Source organism: Triplophysa dalaica, chromosome 2 (assembly GCF_015846415.1).
Source record: "Triplophysa dalaica isolate WHDGS20190420 chromosome 2, ASM1584641v1, whole genome shotgun sequence".
In the NCBI taxonomy this organism is placed as follows: Eukaryota; Metazoa; Chordata; class Actinopteri; order Cypriniformes; family Nemacheilidae; genus Triplophysa; species Triplophysa dalaica.
Genome location: NC_079543.1, coordinates 16003411 through 16028172, shown reverse-complemented (window position 1 = coordinate 16028172; position 24762 = coordinate 16003411). Strand labels below are relative to the sequence as shown.

At 38.8% G+C, this 24762-nt stretch overlaps 1 protein-coding gene across 2 annotated transcripts in view; it reads left to right on the top strand.

Annotated features, from left to right (window-relative positions):
- sugt1 (SGT1 homolog, MIS12 kinetochore complex assembly cochaperone) overlaps positions 1–20844 on the top strand; it is a 71730-nt gene extending 50886 nt beyond the window's left edge. Inside the window, exons 8-13 of one of the 2 annotated variants that reach the window (XM_056764314.1) lie at positions 8153–8169; positions 8286–8382; positions 10555–10662; positions 15721–15811; positions 15930–16102; positions 20350–20844. In XM_056764314.1, coding sequence (XP_056620292.1) covers positions 8153–8169; positions 8286–8382; positions 10555–10662; positions 15721–15811; positions 15930–16102; positions 20350–20451 — 588 coding nt within the window. In that variant the 3' untranslated portion in view covers positions 20452–20844. Of the gene's footprint in view, positions 1–8149; positions 8170–8285; positions 8383–10554; positions 10663–15720; positions 15812–15929; positions 16103–20349 lie in introns of both variants that reach the window. The other variant, XM_056764305.1, reaches the window with a different exon arrangement.
- Positions 20845–24762: the final 3918 nt, after the last annotated feature.

The window sequence follows — 24762 nt, the reverse complement described above, 5'->3', positions numbered from 1 at the left end:
AAATGACATCAATTAGTTTTGTAATACAGTAGTAAATGTTTCTTTTGTGAATTCTTCATTGACATAATTATTCAACCCCTTAAAGACTACCACTCTGAAGAACAGAGGTTCAATGAAGTATTTTCAATCAAGTATTGAAAACAGCTGTGGATATCAGGGAGCAGCAATAAAGCCTAATAAGCACCAATTCGGCAGCTTTAAAATGACTCTGATACTCAGCTCCTTCTAGACATTTACTGGTGTGGTTACAAATATGGTGAGGTCAAGAGAATGGTCCAGGAAGACAAGAGAACAGGTGATTACTCTTCACAGGAAGGGCAATGGCTATAAGAAGATTGCAAAGATGTTAAACATACCAAGAGACACCATAGGAAGCATCATTCGCAAATTCAAGGCAAAGGGCACTGTTGAAACGCTACCTGGTCGTGGCAGAAAGAAGATGCTGACTTCGACTGCTGTGCGCTACCTGAAGCGTAGAGTGGAGAAAAGTCCCCGTGTGACTGCTGAGGAACTGAGAAAAGATTTGTCAGATGTGGGTACTGAAGTTTCTGCTCAGACAATACGGCGCACCCAGCGTAATGAAGGCCTCCATGCCAGAAGTCCCAGGCGCACCCCCTTGCTGTCCCCAAAGAATAAGAAGAGTCGACTGCATTATGCCAAAAGTCATGTGGACAAAACCACAGAAGTTTTGGGATAGTGTTCTGTTGACTGATGAAACAAAATTAGAACTGTTTGGGCCCATGGATCAACGCTATGTTTGGAGGAGGAAGAACAAGGCCTATGAAGAAAAGAACACCTTGCCTACTGTGAAGCATGGCGGGGGGTCAATCATGCTTTGAGGCTGTTTTGCTTCTGCAGGTACTGGGAAGCTTCAGCGTGTGCAAGGTACCATGAATTCTCTTCAGTACCAGGAGTTATTGGATGACAATGTGATGCAGTCCGTCACAAACCTGAGGCTTGGAAGACGTTGGACCTTTCAACAGGACAATGATCCCAAGCATACCTCAAAGTCCACTAGAGCATGGTTGCAGATTAAAGGCTGGAACATTTTGAAGTGGCCATCTCAGTCACCAGACTTAAATCCGATTGAGAACCTCTGGTGGGACTTAAAGGAAGCAGTTGCAGTGCGCAAGCCTAAGAATGTGACTGAACTGGAGGCTTTTGCCCATGATGAATGGGCGAAGATACCCGTAGATTGCTGCAAGACACTTGTGTCAAGCTATGCTTCACGTTTAAAAGCTGTTGTAACTGTAAAAGGATGTTGTACTAAGTACTAAGGTTGAATGTCACTTGGGGGTTGAATAAAACTGATAATGATGTGAGCTCAGAAAAGACATTTGTGGTTATTTCATTATAAATGTTATGTTATATTTGTCTGACCTACACGTGCCTCTTTGATTTAATTGTAAGCAGGATGACTGAATGATCATAATCAATGTCAAACCGACCAAAAAAATCAATTTCAGTGGGGGTTGAATAATTTTGAACACAACTGTATGTTGATAATTACTCATGAAGTTGACAAAATAAACAAATGAAGCTTGAGTGATTGAATGGAAATCAAGTCCAGTTAATGCAGTCCACCTGCCTATTAATCAACTATAATACTTAAGACCCGTGCATACACAGTCATTCACCTCTGTCAAACAAATTGTATTCTTTCACATGTAGTTCTGACTTAACTGATATTACCACAAATTTATTTAGCTGATTTTTAAGACAACGAATTATGAGGACCACACATTTTTAGTTAATAAAGTAATAAATCAAGGGCATATTTATTTTTTCAACAATGTTCTAGTGCATTATCCTAGTAGCTTTCTGGGGAAAAATTCAAGACACATTTGGAAGCATTACCGAAAACCTATAATTATTTATTGTAAGGATTTTTTCCCATGAGGAAAACGTTGTATAGATCATACTAAAGGTTTGCAACGTAAGAATTTTCCATGATTATAAAGAAACTGTAGAAAATGTTTTCTGCGTTAACAGGACTCTAGACTAACTTTTTGCACTGGTGCGCCTTACTTTTTTTCTTAGGTGCACCAGCACAAAAGTTAGGTGCACCCACATTTTCGACCGCAACGCATTTAACATTAAACATTTTTTTCCAGTTCACTTTTTTTTTAAATGAAGTTGTCAATTGTTCTTTTCATCTTCTCTCATCATCTTTGGGTACCTCCACTCTGTTTAACTGACAGCCCTAGTCTCACCTCTCTGTCTGACTGCAGCACACGCATTTTCAAGCGTACTCTAATATTTTTTCAAATGTACTCTTATAACAATTCAATAAAAAAAACATTTCCTGGTGTTGAAGTCTATAAACTGTATAGTGTACAAAACCGTTTGAATAAAACTAAATTAAGGAAAATGGTGCAGCGCACATTTAAAGAACGAGGGCTCTGCCATTATCACTACAAAAGGAAACTAACAAACATTATGGACAACAACTAATAAGCAGTAAAGCAAGTTTTACCGTTGTTTATCATGTGCATAGTGTCTGGACTTTTGATCATCCGTTTTATGTTTAGCGATCGCGCTCCGACTCAATTGAGCAGCGGAGCGGGGATAACTTCCGGTGCTGCAGACTGGGAGCTCGGTCAACTCACGAAAACATGGTATAAAACTACTGTGCGTGCCATAGTTTACACAGGACTGGCGAGAAATGTGCATTGATATTCCTTCATTCTTCATGTTATGTGGTTTACTTTGATAGGTTAACTGTATTTCCTGCGTCCCAGCGTGACATCCGGGGGGTTTTCCCAGATCGCATCACATTAATCTAGTCAGTAACAATGACGGGTGAAAACACACAGGTTTCTGAACATAGTACAAAACATATCGTGCTCAAATGAAGGGAAACAGGGATTTACAAATTGCCCTAATGGCAATCCGCAAAAATGACGGACGGCCTTCAGATTTTTCCGTCATTGGTAAAAAAAATCGTCAATGACAGAATTTTCGGTTAAAGCGCCCTGGTACACACGTACAGGAATATCTGGACCATGGCCAATCAGAGGGGGGTCCGCCCTTCACTATCTCTGATTGGTTTAGACCATGATATGGGCCTAATGTGTGTCTGTTGTTGAATCACAGGGAGACTTTCAGAGTTGCGTAGACTTTTTTTTCTCCCTCAAATGGCTGGTCGCACCGGTGCGTCCAGTGTTTCCCACAGGATTTTGAGAGACTGTGGCGCTGATGAATGTCACACATCATATTTTTGACATCATCATGTGCGTTTAGTCTAGTGTTGGTGTTCTGCCATCCAATGCACCTTGCATCTATTGCATGCGTACCACCGCCTACAATAGTCAGAAAGTGGAAATAGTCACTGAATTAATTTGAAGGGATTAGCACAACCACTTCAGAAATAGGTCTGAAGGAAACCTTTGGGTCTTTCTGATTTGTGACCTAGACCTCAACCTTTCCAATCTTTGCATCTCCACTTGGAAACACTTCCATGATGCGCCCTAAAGGGCATTAATTCCATTTGGACTGACCGTGCTTCAAGAACACAATACTGCCCCGTGTGACGTCTTGACTTTCATGTTGCCACTTCTTTTTAGGTTGCAGATATTGTTTTCGCCACCTTTGCCAGAAGGAGAATGCCAGGTTTTGGACTTGTTTCCACTGTCGCCTGTGAGGGTTGGTATGGTCGGATGGACTGAGGAGACTGGGACATGGACCATACTTCAGTGCTGGCAGCACTAATGCAGCCCCAGACCATGACAACCACACCCCACCATGCTTGACTGTAAGCAAGACACACTTGTCTTTGTACTCCTCACCTGGTTGTCGCCACACACGCTTGACATCATCTGAACCAAATAGTTTTATCTTGGTCTCATCAGACTACAGGACATGGTTCTAATAATCCATGTCCTTTGTCTGCTTGTCTTCAGCAAACTGTTTGCATGCTTTATTGTGCATCATCTTTAGAAGAGGCTTCCTTCTGGGAGGACAGCCATGCAGAACAATTTGACTCAGTGTGCGACGTATGGTATAAGCACAGACAGGCTGACCCCCCACCCCTTCAACCTCAGCAGCAATGCTGGCAGCACTCATACGTCTATTTCCCAAAGACAACCTCTGGATATGATGCTGAGCACATGCACTCGACTTCTTTTGTAAACCATGGCGAGGCCTGTTCTTAGTGGAACCTGTCCTGTTAAACCGATGTATGGTCTTGGCCACCGTGCTGCAGCTCAGGTCAAGGTCTTGACCATCTTCTTATAGCCTAGACTAGTGCTATTCAATTGGCGGCCCATGGGCCGAACCCGGCCCTCGATGTAATTTGTTCCGGCACTTCAAGCAAAGTGTGAAAAAAATAAACTCTAGATTAAATTAGTTCAGTCGGGAACTGATCCAATTGTTATGAAGTGACGCGCGTCTGTTCGATTCTGAACGAACTGCAGCTGCTCAGTTTGGTGCGAGTAAATTCCATAAATAGTCAATGCAAAGACCCCCATAGACGCGAACTCGCGGCAGGCACTGCAAATGACACGAATCGGATGAACATTTTCAACTCGAGCTATGAATTCTCGTGAGGAGTTTTTGCGTCATTCACGCGAAAATAACGTGGAATGCGATTCCTCGCGTTTGGTGTGAATACAGGTGAATGACGTGACTCGCAAGCAATCGCTCCTGTGAGACGCGGTGAACAAGTTAATGTGGTTTCACAGAATTTCCCTTTTTTGTTATGCAGTTTCAAAATGCAACCAATGAAGATGTTTGAATGTAGAAAAGCCGGCTTTGGCATCTTACAAAGCACCGATGTTGTTGTTGTGCAGTTTGAAATACAAAATCAGCATGTTTAAATGTAGGAAAGAACGTTGGGTTTCTTATGGAGAAAAATGTAAAAGTACAACATACTGGCTCCCATATTTAGGGGCCTATGATTGAATCGTGGAATCCAGACATGTTTGCTTTATAACGCGGAATGGCACTGAATCTGGCAAATAAATAATTTCTTATCCAAAAAGTAGAAACGAACTTCAATTTGTCTCATACAGTGACCAGTATGAGAGAGTAAGAGTGACAACACCAAATTTAACACACCTGCTCTCAATTCACACCATAGACCTTGTAACACTAACGAATCACATGACACTGGGGAGGGAAATGGCTTATTGGGTGTACTCGCTTTTGTTGCAAGCGATTTAGACAAATGGCAGTGTTCAGTTATTTTTAGGTACAGCTAATTTAGACTGTTAAACAAGCTGTACACTCACTACTTTACATTGTAGCAAAGTGTAATTTCTTAAGTGTTGTCACATGAAAAGTTTAAATGAATTATTTACAAAAATGCGAGTGGTGTGCTCCCTTTCAGTCACCCCTGATGCTTCCAGCTTCTTTTTCGTGACACATCAAAGTGAAATGCTGGTACCCTTTTCCCCTCATCCTAGGCGGCCTGGAAAGCTTAGCGGAGCCAGGATCTTCACAAAGTTGGACCTCAGAAGTTTGTATAATCTCATTCAGATAATGTGAGTGACACTAGCGGAAGACGGTTTTCATTACCCCAACAGGCCCTTTCGAGCATCTAGGAATGCCATACGAATTAGTAAATTTCCCCTTCGTTTTCCAAAGCTTCATGAAAGACGCTTCAGAGAGTTACTTTATCATTTCGTGCTTGTCTATATCGATGACATCCTGCTGTACTCCCGGAACCAGGCTGAACATTGCCTCCACGTCTCTGAGGTCCTGCAACTTCTCTGCGAGCACCATCTCTACTTGAATGCTAAAAAATGCACTTTCCACCAGTCCTCCATTAAGTTTCTCGGCTACAACAACAGTCCCGCATCCAGACGGACTAGGGGAAAGTCACAGAAATCCGCTACTGGCCACAACCCACCACAAGTAACTTTTACCGTTGATTCATAAAGAGTTACAGTTCTCGCATCATATCCCTCTGACTGACCTCTTGAAGGGTTAGCCCAAGTCTTTTTCCTGGACTTCATCTGCCACCAAAGCCATAAATATGCTGCAAGAGGCCTTCACCACAGCTTTCATCTTAGTGCACCCCAACACCGAGAAGCCCTTTGTAGTGGATTAGGGTGTTTTTCCATTACCATGTGATTGTGTGGATACGTGCGTTTTAAATTTATATTTACACAAATTGACACATCTTCTGACAAAAGCATTACACACATTTATTAAGATGGATTGATTTTGGCAGTATTACTTTATAGACGGCCCCAAAGCAACAACAAAAACAAACGTTACTGTGTATGTACACTTTTGTGGATTTGCAAAAGAATGAAGTCAAAAAGTGTGTTAAAAGAATGTAATGCCAGTATTATTTTGGGTTACCAGTAGAAGAACTTTTACTTGGCTAAACTTAAATGCGACAAAGTTACACGACCTGACAGACATCCTGAGATAGGCCACTGCGGCAATAGCTGTAACGGAAGCATCTGCTAGACAGGTGGAATGTAAATGTGTCAGATTTGTACATGTCTGTACATATGGTGGCATTGACAAATAAAAAATCTTATTACTTCTTGAATGAAATCAAGCTCTTCATCAGAATGTCACGGTACATGTTTGCATTTATGGTCTCTTAATGAACTGTAGCACCCCAGTGCTGGCAGCACTAATGCAGCCCCAGACCATGACAACCACACCCCACCATGCTTGACTGTAAGCAAGACACACTTGTCTTTGTACTCCTCACCTGGTTGTCGCCACACACGCTTGACACCATCTGAACCAAATAGTTTTATCTTGGTCTCGTCAGACTACAGGACATGGTTCTAATAATCCATGTCCTTTGTCTGCTTGTCTTCAGCAAACTGTTTGCATGCTTTATTGTGCATCATCTTTAGAAGAGGCTTCCTTCTGGGAGGACAGCCATGCAGAACAATTTGACTCAGTGTGCGACCTATGGTATAAGCACAGACAGGCTGACCCCCCCACCCCCTCATTCTCAGCAGCAATGCTGGCAGCACTCATACGTCTATTTCCCAAAGACAACCTCTGGATATGATGCTGAGCACATGCACTCGACTTATTTTGTAAACCATGGCGAGGCCTGTTCTTAATGGAACCTGTCCTGTTAAACCGATGCATGGTCTTGGCCACCGTGCTGCAGCTCAGGTTACACGACCCATTCAACAAATTGTTCATTTAATAAAATTAAAATACAATAAAATTCAAAAATAAAAATATATAATACAATTATCATGCAATAAAATATAAATATTAGCATGAATTGAATAAATCAAATTAGTTATATTATTAGCTACTAGCCAGACCGTTCGACAAACACTGACCGGAAGTTAACTTTGACCAGCTACGAAAAGATAATAATAAAGACATAATAAAAATAGTACAATTGGACAACCCTGATACAGTATATTTTCAGTTACAAGGCCTTCTATGTTGTAATACATACAGTAGGTCTCTAAGTGTAAATAATGATTTTTATAGACTTAAGAATTACATTTTTTGTCAGCTTTTGAATTTGCAATAGAGCGTATTTCCCAATTACATAATAGCATCAACTGCCAGAAGTAAGAAAAAAAATTGTAAACTAAATGTATATATATATGGATATCTGTCATTGTTTGACTGTCAACATGACAGCTTCCAGACTTTCCTAGAAATTATGTAAATCTTAAAGGGATAGTTCACTCAAATAAATCTGTCATCATTTTTCTCACCCTCAGGTAATTTAATACCTGTATAAATTTCTTTGCTCTGATGAACACTGAGAAAGATATTTGAAGAATGTAAGCAATTTTGTTTTCCTAAATTATTAAAAATATCTCATTTTGCGTTGAACAGAAATAAAACGTTTTAATATATGCAGTGGTAATAGATGATGTCCCAGAACTGAAAATTGCAAACATTCTTCCAAATATTTTTCTTTGAGTTCAGCAGTTGAAGAAATTTATGCAGGTTTGAAATAACCTGAGGGTGAGAATTTTTGGGTGAACTATCCCTTTAATGTTGCTACCACATCTAACCTTTCATCTTAAAATATAAATCCTAATTGTACACTTACTTAAACAAATCAAGGCATGGTTGGAACACAGGTTTTAAATGGGTTTTAATTCTCCTAATAAAAACTTATGTCTAAGCTATTTTTCATTTACATCTTGTTCTGTTCTTTTTTCCCCACTGGAATGCATAAACAATTACTCAACAGCAGCAATCACAGCATGTCAAGTAAGTCATGATACAAACCGTAATATGGCAGCATTCTTGACAGCAATGTTTATTACAAAACTACAGATCACATTTACTGCTAAAAAAATTTAAGGCTCCTACCTGCTTCCCTTTAGACATGACTGGTACCAGACAGAGTCGCTAGTCGTAGTGACCATCATGTTAAAAAATGCCCAGAAGGACAATGTGTCTGTGGATTTTGTTGCAAAGAAGGTAAAGTCTCTTTATCATTATTACATTTGTTATGTTATTGACTGACATATGAATCTGCTTCCAAATGTTGTTAGATTATGAAAGTCCTGCATAAACTTGCGTCTGTTTGACCCTAATTTGTATTGTAAGTGTTGCTCTCCTAATTCAATTTTATCACCCTTTTTGTGATCCAAGATATACATTAAATGACCCCCTGCACAGGTAATTGAACAGAGCAAAATGTGGGCACAGTAACCTGGTTTCCTAAGGGTTCAATCCAAATGAACCTAAATAGTTAACTGTTCTTATGTCATGAACAGTGTAGGTCATAAACACATAAACAAAGGTCTACATTTCAGTGCCTCTCCATATTAAACTGGTTAAATAGAAGTTTATTTAATCTTACCCTGTGCGTATATGAACAATGTTGACATCTGCGATTGCAACGGCTGATTTTCCCGCTTGCATTGTGATTTGTAAACTCTTGCTTCCAAATTAATATTGTTATCCACCATTTATTTTAAAATATATCCCTCTATGCTATATTTATGTCCCTCTTGAAAGCTCTTCGATGGGAGTGTGTCCAAAATGTCTCAAAAACATCTTCGGACAAGGTTTTCACACTGACAGCTTCCATTGTAAGATAATTAGGAACTCTGTTCGCTTTTCCGAGTTAGCAATAGAATCTAAACCCTTATTAATTATTAATGGTCATTACCGTTAAGCAATACATTTCTCCTTTGTTTTTCACTGCAGGAAGACCCCAATATTTGTCCATCATCACAATTTTACTGGTAATTTTGTTCCTATAGATACAGTTGTATAGAAAACTAATGGAAAAGATTAGAAAGTAATATTGAAACCAGTCACTTGAATCTTGTTATTTACGTTGCTTACAATACAATACACTGTAAAGTCTTTAAACGAGTCTGATACATTTTGTTTCAGATGTGTTCTCCTTAACTGAACACATCTCTGTTATTTCTTGGAACAACACATTTTGTTAGTTTTAAAATAGCACATAATGTGTTAAATAGGATAACATAAACAATGTGCTCAAATTAAAATAAACATTTTAATAGTGTATTATGGGCCGCCTTGGTGGCTTTAATAATAAAGGGGGCGGGACTCTTAACATTCTAAAGCGCATCTGATTTGACAAGTGTAGCAAGAAATTCTCTGTATAGCGCACAGCAGAGTTCCGTCCCCATGCGCACTCACACGTGCACGCACATCGCAGCACGTGTTAGAAAGTATGTCGCGTCAACCCCCTGAAAAGCAGACAAAAATATCTGCGCTGTTTTAAACGCTTCCAGGGTGGTGATGATTCGAAGACTCATTCTCCTGCGCGTAGCAGCCACACACTTTGTGGATAACTGTCTTTAAAAGAAATGCTCTGATGTTTAATTTAATGTACAGTTCAAATAATTTGTTATATTGCCTGCTGTCGAGGCATGTACTGGCCTACGTGGACATTCCCAGTGGGCCATGGGCATGTTTATTTATCGCACTATAATAATTATCAGTTAAACATTAGACGTCCCGATATAGCTGAACCGAGCTGCGAGACTGACAGGTAAGCAAATGCGATGAACGCTTGACGAAGTGTGTATCTATAAAATATTTCAACACTTCACGAAACTCAAAAACATCACAAACATTAAGTAAAGTATTTTGGGAATAATTCGTGCTCATAAATGTTTAATGAAAAACGACAGATGCTGCTCTTTTTATTCATGACCTTTTGGTGTTTTGTTTAATATACAGAACAGAAAAATACTGTAAGTCTTTAACCTATATCTTTAAAATTATGTTAAAAATATCTAAACTGAATCACTGACTGTACTTGATCTTTAGGTCAGTGGCCCTAATACTATTACTATCAGCAAATAAATGACAAACAATAGGATGTGCTTGATAACCTCTTCATGGTAACATAAGCGCTAACGTTTTTCTCATTAGAAAGATAACTATATCAGTGACCTTTCATCATTGACAATAATGAATATTTTTTTCTTTTTGGATCCTCTTTTATATTTTGTAATCTGACTGTAATAGGCCAGCTTCATTCTCAGACATGAACACCGTGATTCTTTAAGTGTTTGTATATTGGTGTCAGTCTTTGGGGGGGCAGTGTATAACCATATATGCCAAAATGAGGAACTAATGCCTTTTCTCCATGTTTTGTTTTAGCTAACAGCTGTGGTAAAACTTCTTACAGGAGAAGATTACTGTCTAAACGTGAATCTTCTGCATCCTGTTGTCCCAGAACAGAGCACGTTCAGGATTCTTTCAACCAAGGTTTGCTTTACCAAATCTGCTGGGCATGATTCCTACATGTATATTTTTCTGAATTGATACATGGGAAGACACAATTTGTATTTTACTCCTCTTTCGGTGAGTCTGTTTCTGTAGTACGCAGCTTTCACACACATCTGATGGACAGATAGAACTCTTTGTTGTTAATGTTGTGGATTTTTCAGCAAAAAGGTTGTTTCAATTTTGGTTAAAGTACGAAATCTTTACACATTTATTTCAGCAGCGTACATTATTTCTCCATCAATGCAGTGTAGAATGGATCCATCCATCCATCCATTTTCTTCCGCTTATCCTGGGCCGGGTCGCGGGGGCAGCAGTCTAAGCAGGGTTGCCCAGACTTCCCTCTCCCTAGACACTTCCTCCAGCTCTTCCGGGGGGTTGTGTTGTAGATCTTTGCAACGTAGATTGACCGGTAAATCGAGAGCTTCGCCTTGCGGCTCAGCTCCTTCTTCACCACAACAGACCGGTACAGCGACTGCATTACTGCAGAAGCTGCACCGATCCGTCTGTCAATCTCCCGTTCCATCCTTCCCTCACTCGTGAAGAAGACCCCCAGATACTTTAACTCCTCCACTTGAGGCAGGGACTCTCTATCCACCTGAAGTGGGCAGCCACGCTTTCCGACTGAGAACCATTGCCTAAGATTTGGAGGTGCTGATTCTCATCCCAGCCGCTTCACACTCGGCTGCAAACCGTCCCCGTGCATGCTGAAGGTCCTGGGCTGATGGGGACAACACGACGACATCATCCGCAAAGAGCAGAGATGAAATCGTGTGGTCCCCAAACCCGACGCCCTCCGGCCCCTGGCTGCGCCTAGAAATTCTGTCCATAAAAATTATGAACAGAACCAGTGACAAAGGGCAGCCCTGCCGGAGTCCAACATGCACCAGGAACAAGTCTGACTTACTGCCGGCAATGCGAACCAAGCTCCTGCTCCAGTCGTAAAGGGACCGGATAGCCCTTAGCAAAGGGTCCCGAATCCCATACTCCCAGAGCACCCTCCACAAGATGCCGCGAGGTACACAGTCGAATCACTTCTCCAAATCCACAAAACACATGTGGATTGGTTGGGCAAACTCCCATGAACCCTCCAGCACCCTGGAGAGGGTATAGAGCTGGTCCAGTGTTCCACGACCGGAATGCTCGGCCGGATTCTCCTCTCCATTACCCTGGCATAGACTTTCCCGGGGAGGCTGAGAAGTGTGATCCCCGATACTTGGAGCACACCCTCCAGTCCCCCTTCTTAAAAAGAGGGACCACCACCCCCGTCTGCCAGTCCGAAAGCACTGTCCCCGACCGCCACGCGGCGCTGCAGAGGCGTGTTAGCCAAAACAGCCCCACAACATCCAGATACTTGAGGTACTCAAGGCGGATCTCATCCACCCCCCGGAGCCCAGCCACCAAGGAGTTTCTTGACTACCTCCGTGACTTCAGCCCGGGTGATGGACGAGTCAGCCTCTGCTTCCTCAATGGAAGACGTGACAGCGGGATTGAGGAGATCCTCGAAGTATTCCTCCCACCGCCCGATGATATCCCCGGTGGAGGTCAACAGCTGCCCCCCTCCACTGTAAACAGCGTGGGTAGGTCACTGCTTCCCCCTCCTGAGGCGCCGGATGGTTTTACAGAATCTCTTCGAGGCCGACCGATAGTCCTTCTCCATGGCCTCACCGAACTCCTCCCAGGAATTTCACCTCAACAATAAAAAATAGTCTGAATGGATCAAACAATAATTAAAATTATGTGAATTGGAGGAAGTAAATCACCTGATTTATCTAAAGCAGTGGTTCCCAAATAGGGGTACTGCAGGGGGTAAGTGAGAGAAACTGAATAGGATAGGAATAATAGGAATAAACAATGAAAATCAATAAATTATGATAGTAGTATTGTTATATGAAATAAGGACTAGACAAATATGCATAAAAATTAATTCATAAATTTAAAATCCATTTCAATTTATAAGAATTATTTTTTGAGCCCGGAATCAGGAGCAGTGTCTGGGCCCGAAATAATGTAAGTTAGGAGAGTTTGCTGTTAAATGTAAAAAAATGATTTACGTAGTTGCGTAAAGCTACATACAGAAATGTTTATAAGCAATAAACCTACTTAGATATTAGATATAATAACTGCCTGACTCTCATTTCACTGTATTTTTATGCAAAATGTTGCGGTCTGGTCAAGAGTTACTTGGCTTGAAAAAATCATAAAAAGTGGTAATTAAGCAAAAAAGTTTGAGAACCACTGATCTAAAGGATGGGCTCTATGCACGGCTGTGCATGACATATTTCTGGTGAATATGCGCAGAACTGGGGTTGGGCGATGTGACAATGTTATAGTATATCCCCGATGTCTCGCAAATATCACAACGTCAATTACAACAGAAAGAGACCAGAGGATAATGTATAATAATGGAAAATACGCGTTATAACATTATCATGCGATGTTAGTTTTTCGAACGTTAATGGTTATATTCTTAGGCAGACACTGTGACAGAATTTTGGATACGCTTTTTTGTTCTGTCAGTTGAATGAGCTGCTGTTTTCTGCCAGTCGCTGCACAGATAGACCAAGAGAAAGGCGAGCTGTGCCAACAAATTAAAACCTCACGCTCGCAGGGGTGTACCGGTGTTTTCCCGACCGCAGGGAAAAACTTAATATAATCTAAACCACATCAACAAAATAAACAGGTAGGATTATTTCACAATACAAAATACCCTGTTCGACAGTCCTACCATTTTAAAATAAACGCAGAAAATACATTTACAGCATAAATAGCCTGTCAGATTATGCTACCAGCATAAAGGAAACATGTAGGATTAATTTACGGTGCAATACCCAATCATAGTGTACAATAGGTATTAGATAGTATGTAGAATGATTTATCAACGAAAATACGCTATGATTTTTATTAAATAAACAGGTAGAATGATTTAATAGCGCAAAGAAATGACATAACATAGTTGTGCGCTGGTAGGACAATCTGACGTATCAAATTTCTGGGCACCTGCAACATTTTTCTACTGTATAAAAGCTTTATGGTTTATCTACGCGCTTTACCTGATGAAAGAAGTCACTGCAACACTGGTTTGTGTGCGTGGCACGCCTGTGTGTGTGCACGTGCGTGTTTGTTTTGCACCTGGTGGGTCCGGTACGAATTCCCTCCCGGTCCGTATCCGAAGATTGATCATCTGCGCAACATTGCATGAAGTCAAACACACACGATATTATCGGATATCGCGATGATTTTAAAGTTGATTATCGATAATTGTTTTTAAACACATCGCCCAGCCCTACTCAGAACCCTCGATTTTGTTGATGCTTGTTTGCTTTATATAGATATATGTATATATGTTAACTTAATGTTATAATGACATCTAAACTTATGAAAGTATATTTTCAAATACGGTAAAACCAGGGCTATAAAAATTTGTGCACGTAGCATTTTTCCACAGAGGTTTTAAGTTTTATACCACAGGCCAAACAGTTGTAGCACAAGTATAAATGTCTTTTATATTAAATTATATTAAAAAATATTTACTGTATTTGTAGTTTATGACATAAGTAGGCAGGTAACTGACGAAGTACATTAATGTTACGGTTGGGTAAATTAGGGCCATTCGATTAAGTTTTTCCCCAAGTTCTTTTTTTCTATTCTTTTACTATACAATAATTATATATTTGTCCACACACTGAAGTATACTATTATATTATTTACTATGGTAAACTGCAGTAAAATCCCTCCTTTTGCAGATACAGTTTTTTTTTTAACCTTACCATTGTCAATATTAGTTTAGTAAATATAAGTATACTTCAGTGTTTATATAGTTTATCAATTTACTACTAGAATACTACAATTTACTACAGTATCTTATAATACAATAGAGTGTTTTTAATCTGGATGTTCAAGTTCACCACACTTTTATTTTGACAGGTATCATAGCAAGAGTGTTACTATAGCTTTTTTCAGACTGGGAATTGCTTATGAGATAAACTCTCAAATCAGCTCTGGAGATGGAGTTCTTGTGTTTCATCCTCATACAGTGTGAGACACAGACAAATACGTTAAACTGTGCAGCCCATTCAAGCAAAACAAGAAGATGATCTATTTAAAAAAGCCTGATCGCGCCTCCGCTATTTCTTCCCTTTTCCCATAGCAGAAATCCCAGGGCTCTAAATAAGATCCTAGTGCAGCAAAAAAACAAGTTGTAAACACAAAAACAACTAACATAGTGGTGCACCATTGATTTACGTCACACACAAACAAGCACAGTCACAAACACATAAGGGGCTCTGTCTAAATCAAATGTAAAACTGTATCACACATATTCTACACTGGTTATAAAAGATAAAACAAATTTTGTAGCATGTACAGCCCTGGGTAGTACAGCACTACTATAGATCACCGCTGTGTGTCACAGTGTACAGCATCTGCTAAATTTAACTATTTTCACAGTTTACCATTTCTCTCCGCATTAAGTCTCCCCGTCCGTAAACTGATGGGGTTTATTGCATTACACGCTGAAGTAAAGCGTGCATTGAACCCATTTTCCAAATCTAAACAAAAACTTTTAGAGTTTTGCTGGGTTGTGCTATAGTATGTATATGTGTCATTTCTTCATTGTTGTCACATGAAAAGATATAATAAGAGATTTCCTAACTTCTATGTGAACTGTATATGCATGTATGTATTACTTAAAATTAGTGTTTTGGGTGTCTTTTTTTGGACAATCCAATGCAATTATGTACTAGAATCAAGTTTTGCCTTTTGTATGGTTGATATTTAGCAAGTCTCTATCAGCAGCATTAACTGGACTGTCAGACATAAAAGTGGAAGGTTACACTGACTGATGTCTTAAAGGAAAACACTGAAAATCCAAGGATAAAAAAGATAATAAACAACTCAACTTTATCTTTCCTATCTAAAAAAAAGTAATATGTTTATATCTCTGGGAACATGATATAAAATAATGTTATGACTCTTTTAAAGGTTAATAATTTGTTTTACCTGGATTGTCACGGTTCTTCTGTTCAATTTTTTGTTCAGATAGAGATCAAGATGAAGAAAACAGAGGCCATCCATTGGGAAAAACTGGAGGGAGAAGGGTCACTTTCTACTGTGAAGCACTTCACTCCCAGTCAGTCACAAAAAACATACTTCGCAAGCACATTCAGGCAATTTTCTTTGTCATCTTGCCAGTCTGTGTGGCTGGCTGATTTTCACTTCATCTCCTGATTTTCCATCTATATCTTTAGACCAGTACCCGTCATCCTCCCACTACACACGCAACTGGGACAAGGTGGTGGGTGAAATAAAAGAGGAGGAAAAGAACGAGAACCTGGAGGGGGATGCTGCACTAAACAAACTGTTTCATCAAATCTACTCAGATGGCTCCGATGAGGTCAAACGTGCAATGAACAAGTCCTTTGTAAGTATTTTTCTCTGAACACTGCTCAGAGTGTAAGTAGGACATAAGCCACTGTTTAGATGTTTCCAATTGTCTTGAAGTTGTTGTTGTCATGTCTGCACAAATTTTGTGATACTTATCTGAGATTTAGAATAACAGGTTTATTACTGGTTTGTGTATATTTGGTTATTTGTTTTTCAGTTTGATATTGAACAAACAGAAGCAAAAAACGGCGCCATTTTAGTTTTTGTTCAAAAAAATAATAATCACGAACTACATTAATATTTGTGATATAAATATTAATATGAAATGCGTTAGGTTGCACAGAAGAATGTCCAGTCTAGGACCTGACCTGTACGGTTTGTGTGCAGTTCTTTAATGAGAGAAATGAAACGTACAGTAGGAACTCCACCAGAATGAGCCTTACGCTGCCGCCGTCTCCGCGGTGGTACTGCTTTAATGTGTGTTGACTCTCGTTTACCGCTGAGTGGCAGTTTATTCACAGATCTTCACTCAGCAAGAGTTAAGACGTTTAGACGTAAAAGACAAGCGCTGTCTACAATATCAAAATTACAAGAACTTAAATCCACAGGCACTAATTATTATATTTAATACTCGTCATAAATACATAATTTTATTTAACAAGGGTTTACATTTTAAATTTGCTCTATGCATTCAATCAATGCTTTATTCGATTTGAATTATTTTCAATATATAAAGAGTGTTTTCATTTAATGCTGGGTTGCATGCAGAGCTTTAATGTTCTATTAACTCTTGTCTTTTGTGCAAATTGAGAAATACAGCAAGTGAGATCAAAGTGCCTGTGCAAAACTCTGCGCGTGTTTGCTTGTGTGTCTTGCGATGCGCGTCATTCATATAAAATTGCAAAACCCAACTGTTTGAACCGAATGTGCTCTATAATGTCGTTGGATTATCAGCATATCCCCCATATAAAATAAATACAACTGCCAGCAAACACAGCTGGGTTTCTCCGATGTTAACCCAGGATTAAGTTATAAACATTCACGTGTACATGTTGGTAGGCTACACTCACATATTTTGGGGATATGTTGTCATAAATGAAGAAATGTCTCTGCAGTAGGCTTTTCATAATGTCAGGCTTTTTAAAGTTATTTTAAATATGAAAGCTGCAGCATGTTTGCTTTCAAAGACAAGCCGCATTCACAAATTATATTGCCCTGAAAGCGTGGTCTGTCAAAACATTAAAAAACGAAACTGTTGATGCAGTTTACCAAATGAAAACATGTTGTGTAATATATAATTTAAACAGGACTAGATGAGATCTTTGGATAGCCACCTGAACCGTGGGTTACATAAAAATTTAAGAAACATTTTGTCTTTCTTTCTTTGAAGCCTCATCCTTGTTATCATTAGTTTCAGGAACTACCTTTATACCATTAGAAATTAGAACATAATATTAAATCGACCAAGAAAAATAAGGTCCATGTGGTGCGAGGGAAGAAACTTGCGACTTTAGCCGGTTTCTTTCTTTGTGAATGATTTTCGCTTCGTTGGCCAGAATATCAAAAACGGTCTATTTTGTTTCGTAGCTCAACTTCTGACAAGTTAAAAATCTTATTTGAAATACTTTTTAAAACTGCTGCGTGCCGAAATAATTATCTGTTCTTCGATGACTTGCAAGGCTGAATGAGAATGAGAAACGGCGCACTGGCAATTCACATAAAGCAGCATTTAAAAGGGGATTTCTAGCGCAGTTTAAGTGTAGGAGACTATATGTATGCTATAATTGATATCAGGTTGAATTAATGATCGGACATATGTCGTGCAAGTGTGATTTTGCCAGCAATTTTAGAAATGAATGTTGCCATCAGGGTATACTTTCCAGTTATCTGAACCCTGCACTTTAAATGCCTTTTAATATTCAGCTCTTTGTTACTGCTCACACAACCTCCATCAACCCCCACCTCTTACTATTGGAAGAAATCACCCTAAAACACTTCAGCCAAAACTCAAAAGAGGTGTCTATTGAGAAGTTGCATATTTAAAAATAGATTGAAATTTAAACAGGGATTTTTACCTAAATTACTTTATAAAGTGGTGTATTGATCAAGAAGATATTCAAAAATGTTATTGGTCATTACAGTGTTTAATATGTAGAATATAATATTAAAATAATTGAATATGTTACGTTAATTATTAGCATTACGATTATAAAAAGCATATTTTGGCAAAGATGTTTCGTTTATGTTTTGAGTTAAGTTTCTTATTGGTGTTACGCCATCTGACGTTTATTTGTACTCTGCAGGTAAGACATTAATTCTAGACTCTGCTCTTTCAAAAAGCGAGTCATTACCACCTCTCCTAGTTCCCCTCCCCCGTCAACTGAGAAGTGGAATCTGTTTTAAAAGCCTGTGCCCTACTGACATGGAGAGAATTAACACATTTCAGTGCTTTTCATTTAAAAACAGGTCAATACACTATTTCTTTACACTTTTATTTAATAACAATGAAACTTTCTATAAACTGCACGTCTTTAGTCTGTTCTACAAGCTCATTAATAATAATTTGTTACATTTTCGCCTTGTGCTGTTTACTTTCTCCTGTCTGCATTCATTTATAATTATAAAAATAGTGACATTGTGTCTCCTTCGCCCTCCCTTTTTGGCTGAAAGATATTGTTTAAGCCTTCTGTTATTGCTTTGTATCATTCATTTCTGGTTTAGCTGCTTGTCACAGGACTTAAACCCGCTCCGTGCGAGCCTCCAACAGTCAATCGGTCCACACCGGCAGACAGGCTAACAAGGAGGCTATGCTCCACTATGGTCTTCATAGGCATATTGAAGTAGTTGGTGCAAACTGCCCACTCCTGCGTGATCAATGTGATGGTTTTCGCTAACGCACATTTTAGTGTAAATTAATCGCTTATGTTATCTTTGTAAATGAGCTTAAAATCAAAAACAATTGTACACTGTGAAAACGAATACTACATTAAAGGTTCTGCCCGGATTGGCTTTAAACACGCTGTTGCACGTTCAAAATGTTTACTGTTTTGTTTTACTTGGTGATATGTTAAATGAAGACTGTTTAATGTTATTATAAAATGTAATATTGAACTTCATTGTGTTTGCGCAGTGGTGGAAATGAGATTATCCTTCAATAAAGACAAATTTATTAAAAAAGCTTACCCACAAGTATTAAACTGTGGTTATGAAACTTTTTTAAAACAATCAAACAGTTCAACAGTTGCTCGCATAAGGACAGAAAAGACAGTGCATGGTTATTTTTTTATCATAATAGTGTGTTCTTATAACTATCAGGCATATGCAGTGGCTTTAGACTGGCAGAAAAAAATCATCCTTTATATGAATACATTTGTTCTAATGATTTTTGTTCGTCCGGCATTTGGTTCAATTCTCAGCCTATATCGCTTTTTAAAAAAAAATTATAAACATGAATAACTCTAGTTTTAATCTTTAATGTGTTGCCTCCTGTCATGTAATAATGAATTTGTTACATTGAATTTCACGGTTTCACAGTACATGTGGTGAAGTACTGAAAGCGCAAACTCTCCCTTTGCGCCTCCTGGTGGAAATTTTGCGTACTAGTTTCATATGTAAATGTTTTTTAACTACTACCCTTCCCAACGGCGGAACTCAACACGGCGGTAGAGAGCATTCTGGTTGACTACCTACTGTACTTTAAGAATCCGAACTGTAATAGCATCATAAGAGTATTATTCTGTTCATCCATGGAACAAAGGGACAACCAAAGACGTTGCATGGTGTTCTTTGTTTGGCCAATCAGCGGAAGGTGGTGTTTCATAAAGCCCACATGTGGAAAATGAGTATTAAAAGCTGTTTATTCGTTTTTTACATTTGAAGTTAAAAACAAAAAATTGGCCAAATTCTCATTTTTCAGTTTTCTTGAATTAAAAAAATTTAAATGGTGCCATATGTTCACTCCCGTTTATTTAATTTCAAACTGGAAAACAAATGACTAAAAGATACACGGTCCATTAACCCATGTTTGCAGTCTCTTTGGATCTGTGAAAGGATTCAATAAATCAATACAATTTTAATTAATATCTGTACAATTCTGTTGATTACATGTGTGTGTGCACTCCTAGGAGGAATTACCCACTGGAATTTAAGTTGCCGTATTTCATGCAACAAATTTAACACATTAATCCTGATAACAAACTAACATTAGGTTTATTAAACATCTTCAGTATAGTGATACATTTTGTGTAATTATTTTAAACAGTTGATTTTTTTATTCTTCCACAGATGGAATCAGGCGGCACAGTCTTAAGCACTAATTGGACAGATGTTGGTAAAAGGAAAGTAGAAATGAACCCACCTGAGGATGTAGAGTGGAAAAAGTATTAAGGGATAAATACTACACAATTCTACCTTCGTAGTCCCAATACTTTTCTCCATGTGATCTATTCTACCTTCACACTTGGGGCACCATTGACACAGAATATTCCTGGACATGGATAAAAATACTGTTCAAATGAAAAAATATTTTGGTCTACAAAACTAGATAAGATTTAATACTTTTTGTTATAAGGTTTGTTTCAGCCATATTTACTGCAGAGATCAAATTTCTGAATGCTGAAGTTTCTTTCAGAGATCCAGAATATATTAAGTTTTTACATCTAACATATGTACTCAAAATATATTGTGATTTTAGCTGAAGGTCATGCAGTTTTCTGAAAATCATATCACTGAATATAAATATGATGCACATCCTGTAAATAAATTAATTTTGATCTCTCATTGGCTGGCCTCTGTTTACAATATCTACATTCACGACAAGAAATCAATACCGTTGCAACCCCTCCTATAAAGTTGAATAGCATATTTATGTAGTTTGTAAAATAAAAAAAACTCTCTTAATGTATGGGTGATTCCTCACTCAACTTTATTTATATAGCGCTTTTTACAATTTTTATTGTTACAAAGCAGCTGTACATGAGACATATTGACTATAAGCAAAACAATTAAAGTTATATCTGAAAAAAAATGAAAAAGGTGAAAACACAAAAGACAGACATACCCAAATACAAAACAATCCACACAGTAGCGTTTCTAGGCCATTTTTAGGGGAGCTAAAGCCCCTCTAAAGTTCCAGCCTAGCCCCCCTAAAATATTGTGAATAATTATGTAATCTGTACAAGAATTCGAGATTGCTTCTTTTAGTCCCCTTTAAAACTCTTATTATGAAAACGGCTTCGTTATTTAGCGAGCGCATTCTTCAGTTCACAACAGCAGAGATTGGAGTGAACGTTATAAGCAGAGTAACGTTACAATGTGTGTGAATTAACACGACATCTGGATCGTAGCCATTCTTTGTTTTCAATGCCGCGTAATATCACGCGGGAGCGATACATGACCCTTTACCATCCACTGTAAAAAGTTTTGTCGGCGTTCACCAATTGTTAACTAACGTTAGTAGATTACGTTACCTCCAGCAAAGTTAAAGCACTTCACTCCAATGACGAAATACTTCAGAAAAGGATCATGATGATGTTGTGGTGCACAGAAATGTGTCACTAATTTTTCTGCACCTAGTTACAGAGAGCTGACGGTAGTTTTGAGAGCCCCAGAAAGACGACGGGCAGATAGTTATGTTACCTTAGTTCAGCCTGGTGCGGCTTCTGTGTTATCCATTGTTCTATGTTTTGATGAAAAAAAAGTTTACCTAGAAGCTTTTTGTCGTTTTTCAGACGCTTCAGTATTTTTATTATTATTAATTTAAAACATTGTGGATGTGAAAGATGAGCACGCAGTCATGCACAGGAGTGACAACGCTCGTGCTAATCAGAGTTAATGGCAGGGAAACATATCAAGTTATTCCTACTCCTGAATAATGACTCAGCAGTTGATTGTGACATTTGTTATATGGATTTGTCACTTGGAATTATAAATGTTGCAGATTAATGTATTTTATAATATCTTGTTTGCTATTCTGCATATTCTTTCTTAATAATTTATTTTTGTAATGTATACAGTATGTGGTACTTAGAGAGTCATCTGAAAACACATCTCTTCCTTCAACCAAGAATCGCCCCTACCACACACACAATATGCACACGTACTAGCAACACACATAGACATAGACACACACACACAGACGCGAAGACACATGGACGTGCACGCACACACAGACACATACACACACACACAGACATGCACGTATACACAGTGAATGCACACATTTAAGATAAAGGAGAGAGAAACACAGGTCAAATATTAAACAGACTCTAAATTCCTATATGTAATTATTAATTATATTTATTAATATAAAGTTGAGTATCATCAGCATAACAGTGAAAGCTAAAACCGTGTCGCTTTATTATATCTCCTAGAGGTAGAATGTATAATGCGAAGAGCAAAGGCCCTAAGGCTGAGCCCTGTGGTACACTGTACTGGACTTGCGATTTGTTTGACACCTCTTTGTTTATTGCTACAAATTGAAAAAAGTTGGATAAATGAGATATAAACCTTTTTAAGTTATTCTCTTAATGCCAACTGATCAAAGCAGTCTCTGTACTGTGACATGCTATAAAGACTGGAATTCTTCATTGATGTCATTCCTTTGAAGGAAGGAGCATAATTGAGTTGAAACTACTTTTTCCCAGAACTTTAAATATTTAAGGTAGATTCGCTGTTGGCCTGTAGTTGTTGTTTTTTTGACAAGGGATCTTATAACAGCCACCTGATATGCTTGTCAGGGAGCTGGTGAGGGTCGAAAAGTCCGGCACGAACCCTCTGTAATAACCTGCCAACCCCAGGAATTGCCTCACCTCCTTTTTGGTCTTGGGTCTCGGGGAGGTTGCAATTGCTGCTGTCGTGTCAATTTGGGGATGCACCTGCCCGTGACCCAAGTGGAAGCCCAGATACCTGACCTCCACTCGTTCATTTGCACACTTCTTCGGGTAGCCGTGAGACCCGCTCCTCTCAGCGAACTCAAGACCGCATTTAGGTGCTGCATATGCCGCTGCCAATCATTACTATGAATGACAATGTCATCCAAGTAAGCAGCAGCATATGCCGCATGTGGACGTAGAATATGGTTGTTGGATGTTGGGAGCCATACGAGGACTTTCTCTCCTGGTGTTTACAATCTGCCTTTGACCTACTTATTTCCCGCCGATTTCCTGTCTTTCTCTCCAGACTCCGCTAGACCACTCCCCCCTTGCCACAGAGACTATCTTACCATAACTCGGAGAGCAGTGCATAAATTTAAATAGTTTAAAGTGCTTGCGTTGAACATAATTGTTTCTAACAAAAGCAAAAAAACATTGCTTTCTCTTACATTGGCTACGGTGTATAGACCCCCTGGGCCCTCCAGAAATTTTCTGAAAGAGTTTGCAGACTTCTTATCGGACCAATTGGTTAACGTTGATAAAGTATTGATTGTCTGAGATTTTAATATCCATGTAGATAGTGCCAACGATACATTAGAAGTGGCGTTTAAAGAGCTACTACACTCTTTGTTGTAGCACAAAACTTTAATAGACCCACTCATCGACTTAATCATACACTTGACTTGGGTATATCTCACCGAGCCGATCTAACCAATATCGATATTATACCTCAAAGCGACGATGTCTCCTACCACCATCTTCTAACATGTACACTGCGCACTGCAGAAATCAGTCATATTACTCGTTATCGACAGGGTAGAACAGTCACCTCAACTACTAAAGATAGTTTCGTAAAGAACTTGCCAGATCTGACACCTCTTATAACCTTACCAATAAATACAGAATCCCTTGATGACATGACCAGAAACATGGGCACTATTTTCTCTAATACATTAGCAGCGTTTGCACCTATGAAGTCAAAAAAGATTAATGAGAAAATCATAGCACCATGGTACAAAACCACCACTCGTGCCCTAAAAAGAGAAACGCGTAAACTGGAGTGCAAATGGAAACAAACCCAATTAAATGTCTTTAAAACTGCATGGAAAGAAAGTGCAAACTGTTATAAAAAGGCACTAAAAGCCGCAAATCCCAAGCACCTCCTTAACCTCATAGAAACTAACAAAAACAATCCATGGTTTTTATTTAGAACAATTGCTCAACTAACAAACAAACAGACTTCATCTGACCTGGCTATTCCTTGGTAGTAATGATTTCATGAATTTTTTTACAGAGAAAATCGAAAACAACATACTTAAAACCCAACCTCCAAGTGTGTCCGATGAATTAGTATCAACTATCGCCCCAAAAGAAAAGCTACAGTGTTTTTCACCTATAAAACAGGAAGATTTAATTAAACTTATTGCAAAATCCAAACCTACAACATGCTTATTAGATCCCATTCCAACTAAATTATTGAAAGAGTTACTACCGTTGCAATTTAGCCCATTTATAACATTATCAACTTGTCAATTAATTTAGGCTATGTCCCAGGACCTTTTAAACTGGCTGTCATTAAGCCTCTTATCAGGAAACCAAACTTAGACCCCGTTGAACTTGGAAGCTATAGACCAATTTCGAATCTCCCGTACTTGTCTAAAATAGTAGAAAAAGTAGTGTCAACTCAACTGTGTACCTTCCTACAAAATAATGACATGCACGAAAAGTTTCAGTCTGGCTTTGGACCGCATCATAGCACTGAAGCTGCGCTCGTTAGAATTCCAAATGACCTTCTTATTGCATCAGATAAAGGTAACATCTCACT